The sequence below is a fragment of the Priapulus caudatus genome, unplaced genomic scaffold (assembly GCF_000485595.1).
Source record: "Priapulus caudatus unplaced genomic scaffold, Priapulus_caudatus-5.0.1 Scaffold49, whole genome shotgun sequence".
In the NCBI taxonomy this organism is placed as follows: domain Eukaryota; kingdom Metazoa; phylum Priapulida; class Priapulimorpha; order Priapulimorphida; family Priapulidae; genus Priapulus; species Priapulus caudatus.
Window position 1 is genome coordinate 328465 of NW_014577110.1, and position 15791 is coordinate 344255.

General features: G+C 45.8%; 1 protein-coding gene across 1 annotated transcript in view; it reads left to right on the top strand.

The window, feature by feature from the left end:
- Nucleotides 1-2914: 2914 nt before the first annotated feature.
- LOC106820820 (cardioacceleratory peptide receptor-like) overlaps nt 2915-15791 on the top strand; it is a 63054-nt gene continuing 50177 nt past the window's right edge. The window contains 1 exon segment of the mRNA XM_014825390.1: nt 2915-3084. Within this exon segment, the coding sequence (XP_014680876.1) occupies nt 2959-3084 (126 nt within the window). The 5' untranslated portion in view covers nt 2915-2958.

The window sequence follows — 15791 nt, forward strand, 5'->3', positions numbered from 1 at the left end:
GATTCACGGACCGCAAATGGCTAGTGTTTATAGAATAACTTGAAAAATAAACATCTTCGTATATTTGCAGCTGCATTGTTCTCATGAAAACGTCACCAGTTAGATACATATTTAGTACAAAATCACTAGAGATACATCCTTGATATTTAAAAGAACAAAGCAAACAGTATAATATTTGGCATGTAAAATTACGTGACTTCTTCGCTTCTGCCTTCGACATTCTTTAATTGCTCTATATAGCGTCGCTGGCGTTATAAGCAACCTGCAAAATACCCATGTATGAGACCAACTGAAGATACGTGCAACTATATATATATATATATATATATACATGTATATATATATATAATATTATATATATATGCAGATACATGTGTTTGTGTATATCTATGGTGTAACCGAGGAAATGTCGTATATTAGCTATCCTAACCTGGTGAGATCGTCTGGCGGAGGTCATATAGCAGCGGTAATAGAACGAAATCCTGTGCTCACTATGACAAAATTAATGTGCTAGCAAGCAAATTGCGGATATTCACAGTAGCTGTACCATTCTGCGGGGTCGGGTTTGCTCAGCACTGAATCTGTTATCTGTTTATATTCTACAAAGAAATGCCGCTGGATGAATAAATGTTAATTTCGTGTAAATAAATTACCTATTTGTCTAACTGATAATTATATGCCTAGAATTGGTATGTGTAAGTAATTGTATGTGTATGTGTGTGTATGGGCGTGCGTGCGTGTGCGTGTGATTGTGTGTGCGCGCGCAAGCGTGTAGGTGCGGAGGCGTGTCCGTGCGTGCGCGCGTGCGTGTATGTGCGTGTGTATACATTAGATTATATTTTATATCATATTATGTATTTCTTTATCTTTATAGTTATATTTACTGATATTTTTGCATATGGCTTGCATTTTTTTATTTATTAGTCATCGTGGTAACACGCAATGTTTTATGTCTAATTAATGTGTTTCTCTTTCTCCGCTATACGTAAACGCACGCCCACACACACACATACACACACATACGCACGCACGCACGCACACATACACACACGCGCGCGCACGCACACACGCAAATATATATATATATATATATATATGTATATATATATTATGGGAGACGCCGGCGTTGCACATATATAGCAATTGTTACAGGACAATTGGCTCAAACGTCGAGTGTATCTCAAATAGAATTAAATTGCACACGCTGCACGTGTGAGAGTTCTAGCGGAATTCGACGGGCTTTTAGCGCGGGTGCGAAAAAGCACAAGGATCGAATGCAAAATCGTGCAAGGCAATATGTTCACGAACGTTTGAACGCAAATCTATGCAATTCCCATCCTGCCGTTTCATATTTCAAACGCCACACAGCACTGGCGTTTGAAATATGAAACGGCAGGATGGGAATTTCGGCATCCATGCTCACAAAAGGCAATTTTTTTAAATTAAGCACAGACGCGTTTTTTGCTTGGATATGTACATGTCTCATTCATGGATTTCATGGCTAGTGTCTAAAAAAAGTTCATGATAGTAGATTCAGGTAGCGGAAGTAATTCTTTGGCGCGTCCGTTACGTTGAACTCTCGTGCGCACTGCACGACCGAGCAAAGGTAATGTCGATTATACGTTTACTTTATATCAGGAGTTAATAAAGACAAATTAACTCCTTGCCTTTATTAACTCCTGTTTATATATGTGTTAACGAAAAAACAATGATTTGAACACGGTTAAGCTCGAATTCGTATATCGCACTCAAAGCATTAAGTACACGTCACTCACATGCCATGCCGTCTACCTGTGCTACATGCTAAACACATTGCCTGTATATGGCTTCCGTCTTTCCGCCGAGATTTCGAAACCTGTTGCGAGAGTAGTTACGTCGCAAGGGAAACGATACCCGGCGTTGGTCGTGCGCTCGCCGCACGCCCCAGTATACAAATCACTTCTCGCGCATCGGAACCCTTTAAGATTCCCTAACTAGACGAGACTGAATTGGTTGAACACTGACAATATGGAGACCTAAGCGCGGAAAAATAAAGTCTAAGAGAAAAATCGTTGCCATTTTTCGTGCTCTCTCGCGCGCGGTAAAACTCTGTGTGGGCGTGGGTGTGCGTGTCCGTGTCCGTGTGCGTGTACGTGCGCGTGCGCGTGTGCGTGCGTGTGCGTCTGTGTGTGCGTGCGTGTGCTAGCGCGTCTGTGTGCGTGGGCATGCGTAAGTTGGTGTATGGATATCCGTGCGCGCGCGTGCGTGCGCACATTCGCGTGTGTGCGCGTGTATGTGTGCGCGCGCGTGTGCGTTCGTTCGTGTACGCGTGTATTTGATTGCGTGCGTGCACCTATATGAGAGTGTGTGCGGGTGTGTGTGTGTGCGCGCGCGTGCGTGCGTGCGTGTGTGCGTGCACCTATATGAGAGTGTGCGCGTGCGTGCGTGCGCGTGCGCGTGCTGAACAGCGGCCGGGCGTGCGCGCTGCTGACGGTCACTCGCACGCAGCAGCAGCGCCGTGGCTGCACCGCATCAGGACGCACGCTGGCGCAGTACGCCGCACGTCACCCACACCTACACAGCTCACCAGCGATCCGTCGCTCGCCGAACCCACCGGTGGCTTCTCTCGTGCGGCTATAAGCGCTGGCGGACTTACACACGCGCGGGAGTCACTACACGCGATGTCGACGATGCGAATCACTGCATCGTCGTATAATCCGGCGAATTAAAACCAGGATTGCGGAGCTCGCTCGGCCTCAAAACCAGCTCGCCATCGGACTTCGCGTTCGCTCCGGTGGTCAGCCGTGAGTTACGGCGCTCGGACGCTGTCCACTGCCGCCCCGCTGACGATCGTTGGCGTCGGCGAATGACAGCGACATAGGTGACATAACGGGAGACGTGTACGTGAAAGCTGTTGTCACGGGAGCGTGCTGGTCGCTGACACGAGGCGACATCGCGTGATATTTTCGCCGTCGGACGATGGAGCCGGCAGAAGCGTTCATGATGGACGCGGCGGCACGGGACAGCACGCACGCCGCTAACGGCTCCTATAACACGGCCGTCATTGGTAACGACACGCACCAGATGTCGGACTACTTCTACAAGGTAGGATTATGCTATGCACGATGCATGCGCCGCGTTTATGTGTGGGCGGCATTGTGCTGCGCGTGTGTTGTTGTGCGTGTGTGTAGTGCGTGTGTAGTGTGCGTGTGCATGCTGTGTGTGTGTGTTGTTTGTGTGTGTGCGTGCTGCCGTGTGCGTGTGCGTCGTGCGGTTGTGCGTGTTGCGTGTGCGTAGTGCGTGTAGCGCTGTGTGCTGTGTGCTGTGTGGCACTGTTCGTGCGTGCATGCCGTGCGTCTGTCTGCATTTCGGCGAGATTTTATTAGATGCTTATCATCATCTCTTTCCTTCGCTTTGGCTTCGCATCGCTTGCATTTTTTTTCTTGCACGTTAAAATTTACACGGATATTCCTATTCCTATTATCAATATACCGGAACCAATTAGGCTTACATTAGAAGCGAGCGTCCCATTCTAGCAAATATAATTTTGTTTAATTAGTGCGAAATGCAATTATATGATTAAAGTTATAAGCAAGCCTAGTTCTGGTAATATTCTTCAGTAATCTGCAGTGTATTGGTCTTTATTTAGTTTAAGACATTGACGTGGAACACCATATAGTAATTGTGTACGGACGATAGACGCATGCTCAGTATTTTCTGTTTAATAAGGCGTACATTGCCTCACAGTTTTGCTTCCGCCATATATTGTCTTAGCTTTCTCTCTCTCTCTCTCTCTCTCTCTCTTCTCTCTCTCTCTCTCTTTCTCTCTCTTTCTCTCTCTCGCTCACGCTTTCGATATACACATATTTTATATATGCGATATGCGTAAATATGTGCGTGTGTGTGCGTGTGTACATGTGGCGTATATATTATATATATGTGTGTGGTGTGTGTGTGCTGTGTGTGTGCTGCGCGCGCGCCGCCCGGCCCGCTGTGTGTGTGTGTATGTGCGTGCGGTGCGTGCGTGAGTGTGTGTGTGTGTGTGCGTGTGTGTGTGTGGTTGTTGTATGGTGCGTGCGTGCGTAGCGCTGCGTGCGTGAGTGTGTGTGTGCGTGCTGTGTGTGTGCGCGCGGCGGGGGGGGGTGCGCGCGGATTGTGTGTGTGCTGTGTGTGTGTGTGTGTGTGTGTGTGTGTGTGTAGTGTGGTGTGTGTTTTGCGTGTGCGCGCGCTCGGGTGTGTGTGTGTGTGTGTGTGTCGCGCGCGTGCCGTGCGTGCGTGCGTGAGTGAGTTGATGAGTGAGTGAGTGTGTGTGTGGTTTTGTTGTGCTGTGTGTGTGTGTGTGTGCTGTGTGTGTGTGTGTGTGTGTTGTGTGTGTGTGTGTGTGTGTGTGTGTGTGTGTGTGTGGTGTGTGTGTGTGTGTGTGTGTGTGCGGCGTCTTCTGTACACTTGAAGTGTTACATATAGTATCATTGCGTAAGAGATACGCCTATCGGTGATTTCGATTTCACAACTCGCGAAAATGAACATGCACTGACATATTACTCAACGTCTATTAGTAGCCGTCACGCGAGATCGCATCTCGATGCATTTCGCTGTGTTTTCGCCGTGTTTTCGCCGTGTTTTCGCCGCGTGACTAAGACGACAGGACGCGAGACAGCGCTCACGTATTCCGTCGCGCTTAGCAACCTGTCGCGTGGCGTTGACGCACGAAGTCGACAAGCACGCCCGCCCCACGCACGCACGCACGCACGCACGCACGCACGCACGCACGCACGCACGCGCTTATGCGATAACCGCGCCAACAAAAATGCCGCCGAATCGATATAATATTAGGACTAAGTATCGAATAATTGGGGAGACGCACCGAGCATTGTCAACAAGAAACGCTCGTAAGGCTGCCGTAACGAATTGTAGAAGCATGAGAAAAGCGAAGCGAGCATTGTGATGGGAGACAGAGCGCCGAGACTAGTGAGCGAAGTGGGGGGGGGGGATGTAATGTGCGCAATCTCACAAGGCAGCAACAATAATGACAGGGGACAAGGAGGAAGTCAGAACGATTTATCTCTAATAGCTTAGTGTTTAATTAATTCATAATTTCTTTAATTATCGGCATTATCTCGATCGCGAACACCTACTACATCAACAGGCTATAAGTTAAGCGCTATATTATGTGGGCCGGGCACGACAGTGTCATCAACGGGGGATTAAATGCTTAGAGAGACTTGGTGGAATCACACACGCCGCTCGTTGCCATGGGTGTCGCGTAGCTGGCTTAGTGAAAGCCAGGCGGCTGGAGACCGTTCCGGCGAAGCTGTTCAAGCTCAACGTAAAGTGCATACGACGAATCTAGAGAGGAGAGAGAGACCGAGAGAGAGCGAGCGACGCGAAGAGAGGCAGAAGCGCGAGAGAGAGAGAGAGAAAAAGAGAGAGAGCAGCATAGAGAGAGAGAGAGAGAGAGAGCAGCGAGAGAGAGTAGAAGAGGAAAAGATGAGATAGAGAAAGAAAGAGAGAGCAGATAGAGAGAGAGAGAGAGAGAAGATTAAAGATAAGAGAGAGAGAGCAGAAAGAGAGAGAGGAGAGAGAGAAGAGAGAGAGAGACAAGAGAGAGAGCAGAGAGCAGAGCCGAGTCAGACGAGAGACGAGAGAGAGAGAGAGAGCAGATGACGAGAGCAGAGAGAGAGAGAGATAGAGAGAGAGAGAAAGAGAGAGATGGAGCAAAGAGAGAGAGATAGAGAGATGAGAGAGAGAGATGAGAGAGCAAAGCAGAGAGAAGAGAGAGATATAGAGAGAGCAGAGAGAGAGAAAGAGCAGAAATAAAAGAGAAAAAAATATATATAGAGCAGACGTGCAGACGAGCAGCGCGAAAGAGCAGCGAGCGAGAAGGGAGAGAGAGAGAGAGAGAGCAGTAGAGACGCAGAGAAGAAGAGGAGAAAAAGCGAGAGAGAGAGAGAGAGCAAAGAGCAGAGATAAAGAAAAAAAAGATATAGTAGAAGAGAGATGCGCCCGAGGAGAGCGACGCGAGAAGAGAGAGAGAGACTAGAGAGAGAGCAGAGATGAGAGAGAGAGAGACGAGAGAGAGGCAGAGAAAGAGAAAGAGAGAGAGAGAGAGGGGAGAGAGAGAGAGAGAGCAGCAAGAGAGGGAGAGAAAGAGAAAGAGAGAGAGGAGCGAGAGAGCAGAGAGAAGAGAAAGCAGACCAGAGGGGGAAGAGAGAGAGAGAGAGAGGAGAGAGAGAGCAGAGAGAGAGAGAGATAGAGAGAGATGGGGGAAGATCAAATCCTCGCTAGGCAATTTAGCGACATCACGTCTAATAAGACGTTTCCAGATGGCTATCTAATCCCCGGGATATCACATCCTGGGATGTGGAGAGAAAAAAACCCGAGTTACTGATATCCATTGCCGCAGCCTTTAGTGAAGAATTTAATAGCCAGTTAGGCCACTATAATGGTGGGGAAACACTTTCACCCGGGCGTAGATGAACGGTCACGTGATGTGGTTGCACTTGTGTTAAGATTAGGGTTAGGGTCAGGGTCAGGGTTAGGGTTAGGGTTAGGGTTAGGGTTAGGGTTAGGGTTAGGATTAGGGTTAGGGTTAGGGGTAGAAAAATAAGGTCATGTCTAGCACGGAAGTATGACTGTAGAATCTTTCTGTGGAAGATTTAATCTTTGAAGCATCTAGTATGATCTACGCCACCGACGCCATCTTGTCTATCTACGCCCGGGGGAAAGTGACACCCATAATAATGGTGTGGTGGCTAAGCGTAGTTTTTGTTCTACCGGTTTACATGTGCAGAGAGTACGCGTACCAAAGACGCGTACATACGCTTGCGTACATGCGTATTTGAAGCATGAGCGTGTGCGTGCGTGCGCGTACGTGCGAGTCTATGTGAGCGCTCGTCTATGTTTCCATATATGCGCCTACGCGCGTGCGCGTGTTTCTGTATGTGTGCCCGCGCGCGTGCGCGTGCTTCTGTATGTGTGCATATGAGAAGGAGGAAAAATGGTTAGATAACACGATAACATTGAAACTCTCGCCGTTTCTGTCTGTAACAAGCGCCTCAGGATGTACGATAACACAATGCTACATACATATATCATAAGAAAGAAATGCGCGAACGGACTCCGCTTTGAACCCGCAGCCATTAACAGATCAAACTTCAGAGTCACAATCAGCAGACGAGTGTTCAAGTAAGAGTTTCGCTGAACATGTGCCGTTGATTTCGCGTAAAAACGACCGCGCCATGCTTTAATAGATCAATCCGCAAGTTTCAGCGATGATGCTAAACTACTTTGAAGTAAAGAAACCCCTTAAAAGAGGAACGATGGACGAAAATGCGGGAGAAAAAAACGCATGCTACTCGCTAATAATCAGCGCCCAATAAGAACGGCTAATAAAACTACATACAACTAGTGCAGCACATCGGGCGGAAACTGGAAGGAAAGCAATCAAGTAAGTCTGCGGGTGGTATAGAGGTTCCGAATCGTAAGCATAGTCCGTAAAGATATGATCCGTGCATCTTTACGCGCACTAAGAAAATGCAGACGCCATGGCGACAGACAGGCACGCATTCATCGACGACTGGCAGACAGGTATGACAAAATGTGCAGATAGTGAATCAGGGAGGCATGGCGGGGCAGGCCTTTAGATAAGTAGGCAAATAATTAGGTAAATAATTAGGTAAATAATCAGGTAGAGAGAGAGAACTAGCGGGCAGTGTAGCACGCAGGTGAATAAGACCTGGAGCTATAAGTCGTGGCATATGACAGATATAGACACGCACGACGTCTAAACAGTTATAAAGGAAAGATAACTACGCAGGCAGGTGCTCGACTGCAAATGCAGGCTGACAGGACATAAAAGAGAGAAGAGGTCTGCGCATGCGCACCGATGTGTAGTAGAAAGCGAGGCTTAATACGCAGAGAGACACGCAACCACCATGTAGCCGTATCGGCCGAAGCCTTTCACGGCTTTGTTAGTCACCATCATTAGGCAGGCACTGCGTCCTAATGGCATTCACAAATAGAAACTAGCATTCTATTCAGACAACGCTGTCATAATTGAGTTTTGATTTAAATCGCCATTAATTTCCGTGTCGATTTTTGCGAATACGAAATGTTTCGCTCTCATTTTGATGGCCCTGTTAATGAAATACGATATAATTGATTGATATAATTACGATATAACGACTGGATGTGCTATAATGGCCCCATTCATGATGTGCTCTGGAAAAGTTCAGCTGTGTGCATGCCCTGTGTAAATATAAAACTGCTTCCAATGCGTAAGTAATGTGTGTTGATTGGTTGCAATGCATACAATTGTTTCTGTAAATTGCGTGGATGGCATAAATATCCTCAACATTGTACAAAATTCTGTGCATCTCAAGTCTTTTAAGAGCTAACTCTTATTATCTAGCAGATGTTATCTAGCAATAGGTGTTCATCTTCATTTTAATTTCTAACAGCTTAGTTGCATTTTAGGCAATATTACCACATAGGCGCAATCAATGATCCACCGCAACATTCCGCGATTTATACGACGAGAGTAGTGGAGCACGAAGGGTCGTTGTCGTATCAGGTACTACATATATGTACCCGAGGTAGTTTTAGGTTGTTTAGTATTATGTTTATATTTTTATATGAGGTATGTTTAGGGTTAGGGTTAGGGTTAGGGTTAGGGTTAGGGTGCACTTCTGTAGTACAAGTCTGGTACACTTTGTGTATACATATATGTACCTCGGGTACATTATGTAGTACCTGATACGACAACGACCCTTTCAGCAGTAGTGGAGGCAAGATGTTGTGATTGTCATGAGTAAATATAACGTGTGATATCTATACCAGTCATAAGCTTCGAGGTTGTAGCTGACGCAGTGTTAATGCGACTCAAGTATAATCTTTCATCCTCGTGATAATAGATGGCGTGTAAGCTATCATCCACGTGAATATAGATGACGTATAATCTATGTGGGATCCACGTGATGTAATATATGACCTTCGTGGTAATATATGTCGTAGAATCTCCGATTCACGTAGTATAATCTATAATCCTGATAATTATTGTTGACGCATATTCTATTATCCACGTGATACTAGAATACTAGAATACTATGGTGATCGTGATAATCGATGGCGTAGTATCTCTGATTCATGTTATACAATCCATGACCTTCATGCTAATAGATGGGATATAAGCTATCGTGCTCGTGATGACAGATTTCTAATCTATGCTCACACGATTGTCTGCCAATAACCCCATAAACTATTAATCGTAGAGCAGCATGTTTCTTAACTAGTCGCGACCAGTGAAGAAGCAGGTAGAGGAAGGGAGCAGGCATGCCTTACTAATCACGCAGGCAATCACTCATCGGTTAGTGAATGCAGACAGGCAAGCAGGGTTAGCGTATCTTGTAAGCAAGTACATAGGTGATCAGTCAACTATTTATCGAAGTACGCAGGATTTGCTATCCGAACACCTGATATCACCACGCAGCTATACTCGACAGAAACTGCAAGCAGTACTTAGCATCCTCTTCATATATGCAGTACTGATTATAGCACCCTCGCACCGCCCCATGGTATCCTTTAGCTCCGTACAACACTCATTCAACTCATCCTCACGTAACATAGCGCTCATGTAGCCACCCCAGCACATCCCATATGTTGTGTGGCCCGTATACAATACACATGCGCGCACTCAACTTAAGCTAACCAGCAGTCTTCTGTAGCACCTACAACACTAATGTAGCCATCTCATCTTATCCCACAGCTCATTGAAGGCCATACAGCGCCCACGTAGCCATCTCACCGCACATTACAGCTTCCTCTGTTGCCTCCTTACCCCCCCCCTTCCGGCAGCCATCCTGCCACACCCCAACTGTCACTGCTATTCCGCGACGGTTGATCAAGATTTCGTGATTCGTTAACGATTCTAAATGATGCTCGCATATAGATAGATACGCTACCGAATGATATGATTGACGACGAGCACGCCGCTGAATGACAGTCTGTCTCTGCATGTAAATAAGCTTAGATTGCACACCGCCTAGACACACAGCGCAGATTGCGACTGCGATAGAATAGATTCGACTACACGACATTGAGACATCTATACACAGGAAGGAGATAAGGTTAGCATAACTGCTCGCCAGACTCGTCCCGTGGGTTACACCAACCTATAATAATAGAGTGCGTATCGGTAAATACAGACGGCGTGGTGACGTGATACGCCATAATATTAGCATTACGCACAAATCCAACGCGACGTGACGACGATAACACTGTTGTTGCTTGCCACACAACCCAGCAACGTCGCCTACTCAAATGCAAGTGCGTGAGGCTTTTCGCCACCATTGTGTGAATTCTGACTGCATGCAATTCGCATATGCGAGCTACAAAGTCGGGTGGCGAAACGACATCGCGCTGTCGTCTATTCAAACTTCTTAGTTACAGCGCATTGAGGTAGAAAGCTTTCTATTAATTGAGTATAACTAATGTTTAATTCTTGTCCCACCAAGAGGCCCTCGAGCTAGAGTAGACGTGTGAAGTGTAAACGAATATCGTCTTCTAATTGTGCATATTTGTGTGTGCGCAAGCGGCTGTTCTACAACAATCCCTAGCGATTCAGTGCTGATATATTAATCAAATAAACTACTTGCTTTGGGCCACACAAAAAATTAATGTAGTCGTGAATTTCATTTGGTTTAAACTCTGTGCGGAGAGCAAACAGCGACCGTTTCGCTGAGAGTATAATTCGCCAGCTGGCTCCGGCTCGGTACACCTGGCTGCTTTCGTCAGCATCTGATACATAATATATATATCTGATGCTGCTGATACGTCAGCATCCATCTTGTTTTACTGACCGGCCATACATTCCAATTTCGCGCTGACTGGCTCATGACATACGCCGGACCACGGGTTCGCGTTGCGCGTCGGCGTCGGGTTACGACCGACCTCGCGTTGTCGGGGCAATTTAAAGCAGACGGAGACCGTACGTACCAGGCCGTCACGTGTCGCGTTGGAGACACGCGCTGCAACGAGACGCCAACAGTAATCCGTCAGATGCGGTTAGCCTCGTCTCTAATCTGGCTTACCGCGAACATTGTGCGCAGCATTAAGACCCATTACGATGTTTTCCAGTAGAACGGGTCGTCGCCGTGCTCCGGCGATGGTTATTAGCGGTAACGGAATAAATTCTTGCAATCGCTCGGAAGCGATCGAAGCCCTGTATAGAGAGCCGATGTAGACAGCTCGCGACGATAGACTTGCTGATACTATACGCGGGTCGCATGACCAGATGGTAACGCCATTTTTAAACGCCAATCATCGCCTGCTACAGTTTCTCTATGCCGTGAAACTGATACTGAAACCAATTATATACGATCGAATGAATTTATATTTTGGTTTCATCGGAGCTGTTTTCGCGTGTCTCCGACATTAAAACAAGGCGTTATATCCCATCAACATCTCGTGCAGTCATAATTGCCCGCGTTCGTATTAATTATTCCGTAAGCGCACGCGCTAAGAGCCCAAATCCGTGGCTATGGTGACCATGTATCAAGGAGGACGTAAATATCGAGGTATCGGTGGCACGTTAATCGCGCGCGAATGCTGCTGATGCAGCGCCGTGAAGCAATTAGCGGCGGAGAATTCGAAACCATTATTGTATCCTTAACTGAAGCTATGCTAGCGGCGCAATTAACGAGCTACCTGTAACGTTCAGGTCGGGGCAAACGGCGGGCGGCGAGTGATAGAGCATTCAGTCAGCAGCGAAAGCCGCATCTATCTATCTATCTATCTATCTATTAATCTATCAATCTATCTATCTATCTATCTATCTATCTATCTATCTATCTATCTATCGTATCTATATATCTATCTATCTATCTATTTATCGTATCCAATATCTTTCTATCTAGTCGATCTATCTATCTATCTATTCTATCTAATCTATGCTATCTGTTCTATGTCTATTTATCGATCAGAAGCCATGAATGTCCTGGCAGGTGAACTTTTGCATAATTAGTTCAGTGTCGCTATTATGCTGATAAACCTTATGCATGTTAATAGAAAATGCGTGTCTGCTCTGCTCTACTGGGTAGCGACGGCTTTAAGGGCGGTAACAGCTCATTTCTTCGAAATCACTTCTCGTATATATTCGCTGTGGCGTAGCATCTCTTCGCAGGACTGCACGTCTATTCGATGCCATGATGGAGTAAATCCGCATTTAAAGCGTTGCAAATCGGCCGAAGTGCAACGTTTAAAACTCGATTGGGATTCCTTTATTGTGAATTGTGTATTATCGTACGTTGCTATTAGGATTGGCCCCTGCTCATCGGTTCATTGCATCCCTGCGATATCTTAACGATTTCTTAACAGACTACCGCATGCTCGACACTAACACCCGGGACGTATGATGTCATTATTTTTCAAGTAGCCTTCGTTCGTGTCACTGCATAGCGGTCGGCTTTGGTTCCGCGCCATGCCGTGTGTGTATGCTGTCGCCGCCGAACACAAGCACACAGCACGCACGCACGCAGCGCCGCGTAGCACGCACCCGGCGACGAAGCCCGCACGCAACGCAGCACACACACCACATTCCTATATATATATATATATGTGTGTGTGTGTGTGTGTGTGTGTTGTGTGTGTGTGTGTGTGTGTGTGTGTGTGTGTGTGTGTGTGTGTGTGTGTGTGTGTGTGTGTGTGTGTGTGTGTGTGTATACATATAACACAGCCTGATTGTAAGGAAAAAAACACAATAAAAATGACGTTTGTTAAAGACAAAAATATTGCGGTCGGTCGATAGCAGTCGAATAAAACTCGATAGCGGTCCACGCCATGTTTGTATCGCGTCCTCTGTACCAAAAATTCGCTTCATTAACACTGCTATGCATCCCATGCCTGCTAGGCGTATGGTTAGGTTCCATTAGCAGTTTTCTTTTAGGTTTTTCGAAAAATGTCGTGTTTCTAATCTGTTATTGTAGCCTCATTTTTCCCCAGCGTGTCTTCAAAAATGAAATAAGTACCATGTCTCGCATAAAACCATTGCCCCACTGATTCCCATCGGACTCTGTTTTCACCTCTGATAGATGTTTCCTCTGATATTAAACTTTTGATTAGGGGTTACGGAAGTTGTTCCTGTAACAGTTGAGTGTACGGAAGTTGTGTGTATTCTTTCAACGATGGCATTTTATCAAAAATACCAATCCGATTCGGCTCTAGCACGTAATTACACTTTTATATATATTAAAATTAAATAACGTTCATGCTTGCATGCATGTAACCGTATGTATAAGCATATCTTACTTAATTTTTAACACGGCGAAAACTACTAACACGAGCAAAAATAAACGCTTTTATTTTTGGGCGAGGGAGGAGTAATCCGCGTCATCTGCGATAGATCTTTTATTAGCAGTCATTGCATGATTTAGTGCGCACCATTCATCCCGACGCATTCACAGACCGATTTCGGCCATACGCTTCAATCTGCTGTTGTTGTTGTTCGTCCGATATAGTTCCCGCGCTGTAGTTATGTATTCGCTGACTCTCTATTCTGTGGTCGCTATTCTGCGCGGTGTTAGGATGGGTCGCGTTCTTTATAATATCAAGAGCGTATTAAGAATGCGCATTCTTAATACGCTCTTGATAATATATATTGAGCTTCCGCTTTGATTCAATTAAACAAACTAAGTAATAAAATAGATTGTGGTTCCTGACAGATGTAAATTCATAATATATATAAATTAACTATATCTAAATATATCTAGACAACATAGGCGATGCGCATCCATTACCAATATTAAGGCAGATTATTCAGCTATATTACGTTTAGTGCACAATTTTTGTATTGTTTAAAATATACTCAGCGCACCACGCAAGACGGCCTGCCCGTCAGTTCTACGTGTTTCAACGCTTGTGCAACGCTGAAGTTGCACTTGATACGGGTTGAGAGACAGAGAGAGTGAGTGAGTAAGTGAGTGAGCGAGTGAGTGAGTGAGTGAGTGAGTGAGTGAGTGAGTGAGTGAGTGAGTGAGTGAGTGAGTGAGCGAGTGAGTGAGTGAGCGAGTGAGTGAGTGAGTGAGTGAGTGAGTGAGTGAGTGAGTGAGTGACGTGAGTGAGTGAGTGACGTGAGTGAGTGAGTGAGTGAGTGAGTGGAATGGTGCGTGAGTGAGTGAGTGAGTGAGTGAGTGAGTGAGTGAGTGAGTGAGTGAGTGAGTGAGTGAGTGAGTGAGTGAGTGAGTGAGTGAGTGAGTGAGTGAGTGAGTGAGTGGGTGAGCAAGTGAGCGGGTGGGCGAGTGAGCGAGTGAGCGCGTGAGTCAGTGAGTGCGTGAGTGCGTGAGTGAGTGCGTGAGTGAGTGAGTGAGTGAGTGAGTGATTGAGTGAGTGAGTGAGTGAGCACAGAGAGAGGGAGAGTGATATAGAAAAGGAAGCCGAAAAGGGGCTGATCGCTATAATTTTATTCAACTGTTTTACTGATTTAAACGGCGTCAATTACCTAGATGATACTTACTTTAACGAACGTTGACATATGTACTGCTATGCTGTGATAGTAATAAACGAGACAATCCCATACATCAATCGCCATATTACGCTCATACGCCATATCATAAACTTTTCGAGACATTCCCAAAGCGTTTCCCTGTATCTCGTGCGCAAGCCCTGTTTTTATACGCGAAAATGCATCGCAACATCATTTGCTTGACTTCTCATTACAAAATTCGAGATGCGCTTGTTGAAAATTCAGGAATAATATGTTCGCGTCTCGCGTATTCTGCTAACGCTCACATGCATCATATCGTATCATCAGATTAATTATTATCGATCAGTATCGTATCATCACGCCTGATCAGATCGTGTGGCTCGCAACAGCAAATGTCGAGATAAATACACATTAGCTGCCTCAACAACTTCAAACACTATTGCCCCTGTACTGTGTTTACCTATCTCTCATTTGGTTTCGGCGCCATGACGATTGGGACAGTTGTGCAAATAAGAAAGCGGGAAACGGATACTATTAATTATTGGCACTGACAAAAGCTTTGCTTAGACGAGTGTCACGGCTGTATAAAACGAAGTGCCATGTAGTTCAACTACTTGTCAATCGCTATCGCATTTTCTGCGAATTAATGGCAATTAATGAATCGTATACAATAGACGTGAAGTGTTGTGCAAAGTTTATGACATCGTAGACTAATGATGCTATAACTATTTATAATGTTTCTCATAACGGCCACAGATTCCTTTTCTGGGGACTTTACACGGGTAGTTGATAGCAGAATATAAGAAGGTTTCAAATTGGAAATTACTTCAATTATGGAGAAGTTATACCAGTATCTTAATCTAGCCTCATCACACATTGATTTAGACAGCCTAATTGAAGTGTGATTTGTTTCTCAGCGAACACGCATTAGTAAATAAATCAGGTGAATAATAGTAGAGTGATCAATCTTTCGCTCTCAGTGAATAATTCTAGTATACACGAAGGTCGGGCGAAAGGCTGGCGGCGACAGATTAGATTGTGTCAACATATAAATATCGGCTTACGTCGCTGGTCATCTACCAATTTAATGTCGGATTTCATATGGAAAGTCCCGAAGGTGGCAATATAGGCGCAGATTGGGTGAAAGAGAGAAGGTGGCTGAAAGAGCAATGATGGCAGCAGGGAATAGGGGTTAGGGAGGAAGTTATAGAGGGAGGGAAGAGAGAGAGAGAGAGAGAGAGAGAGTGAGAGAGAGAAAGAGAGAGAGAGAGAGAGAGAGAGAGAGAGAGAGAGAGAGAGAGAGAGAGAGAGAGAGAGAGAGAGAGAGAGGAGGAGT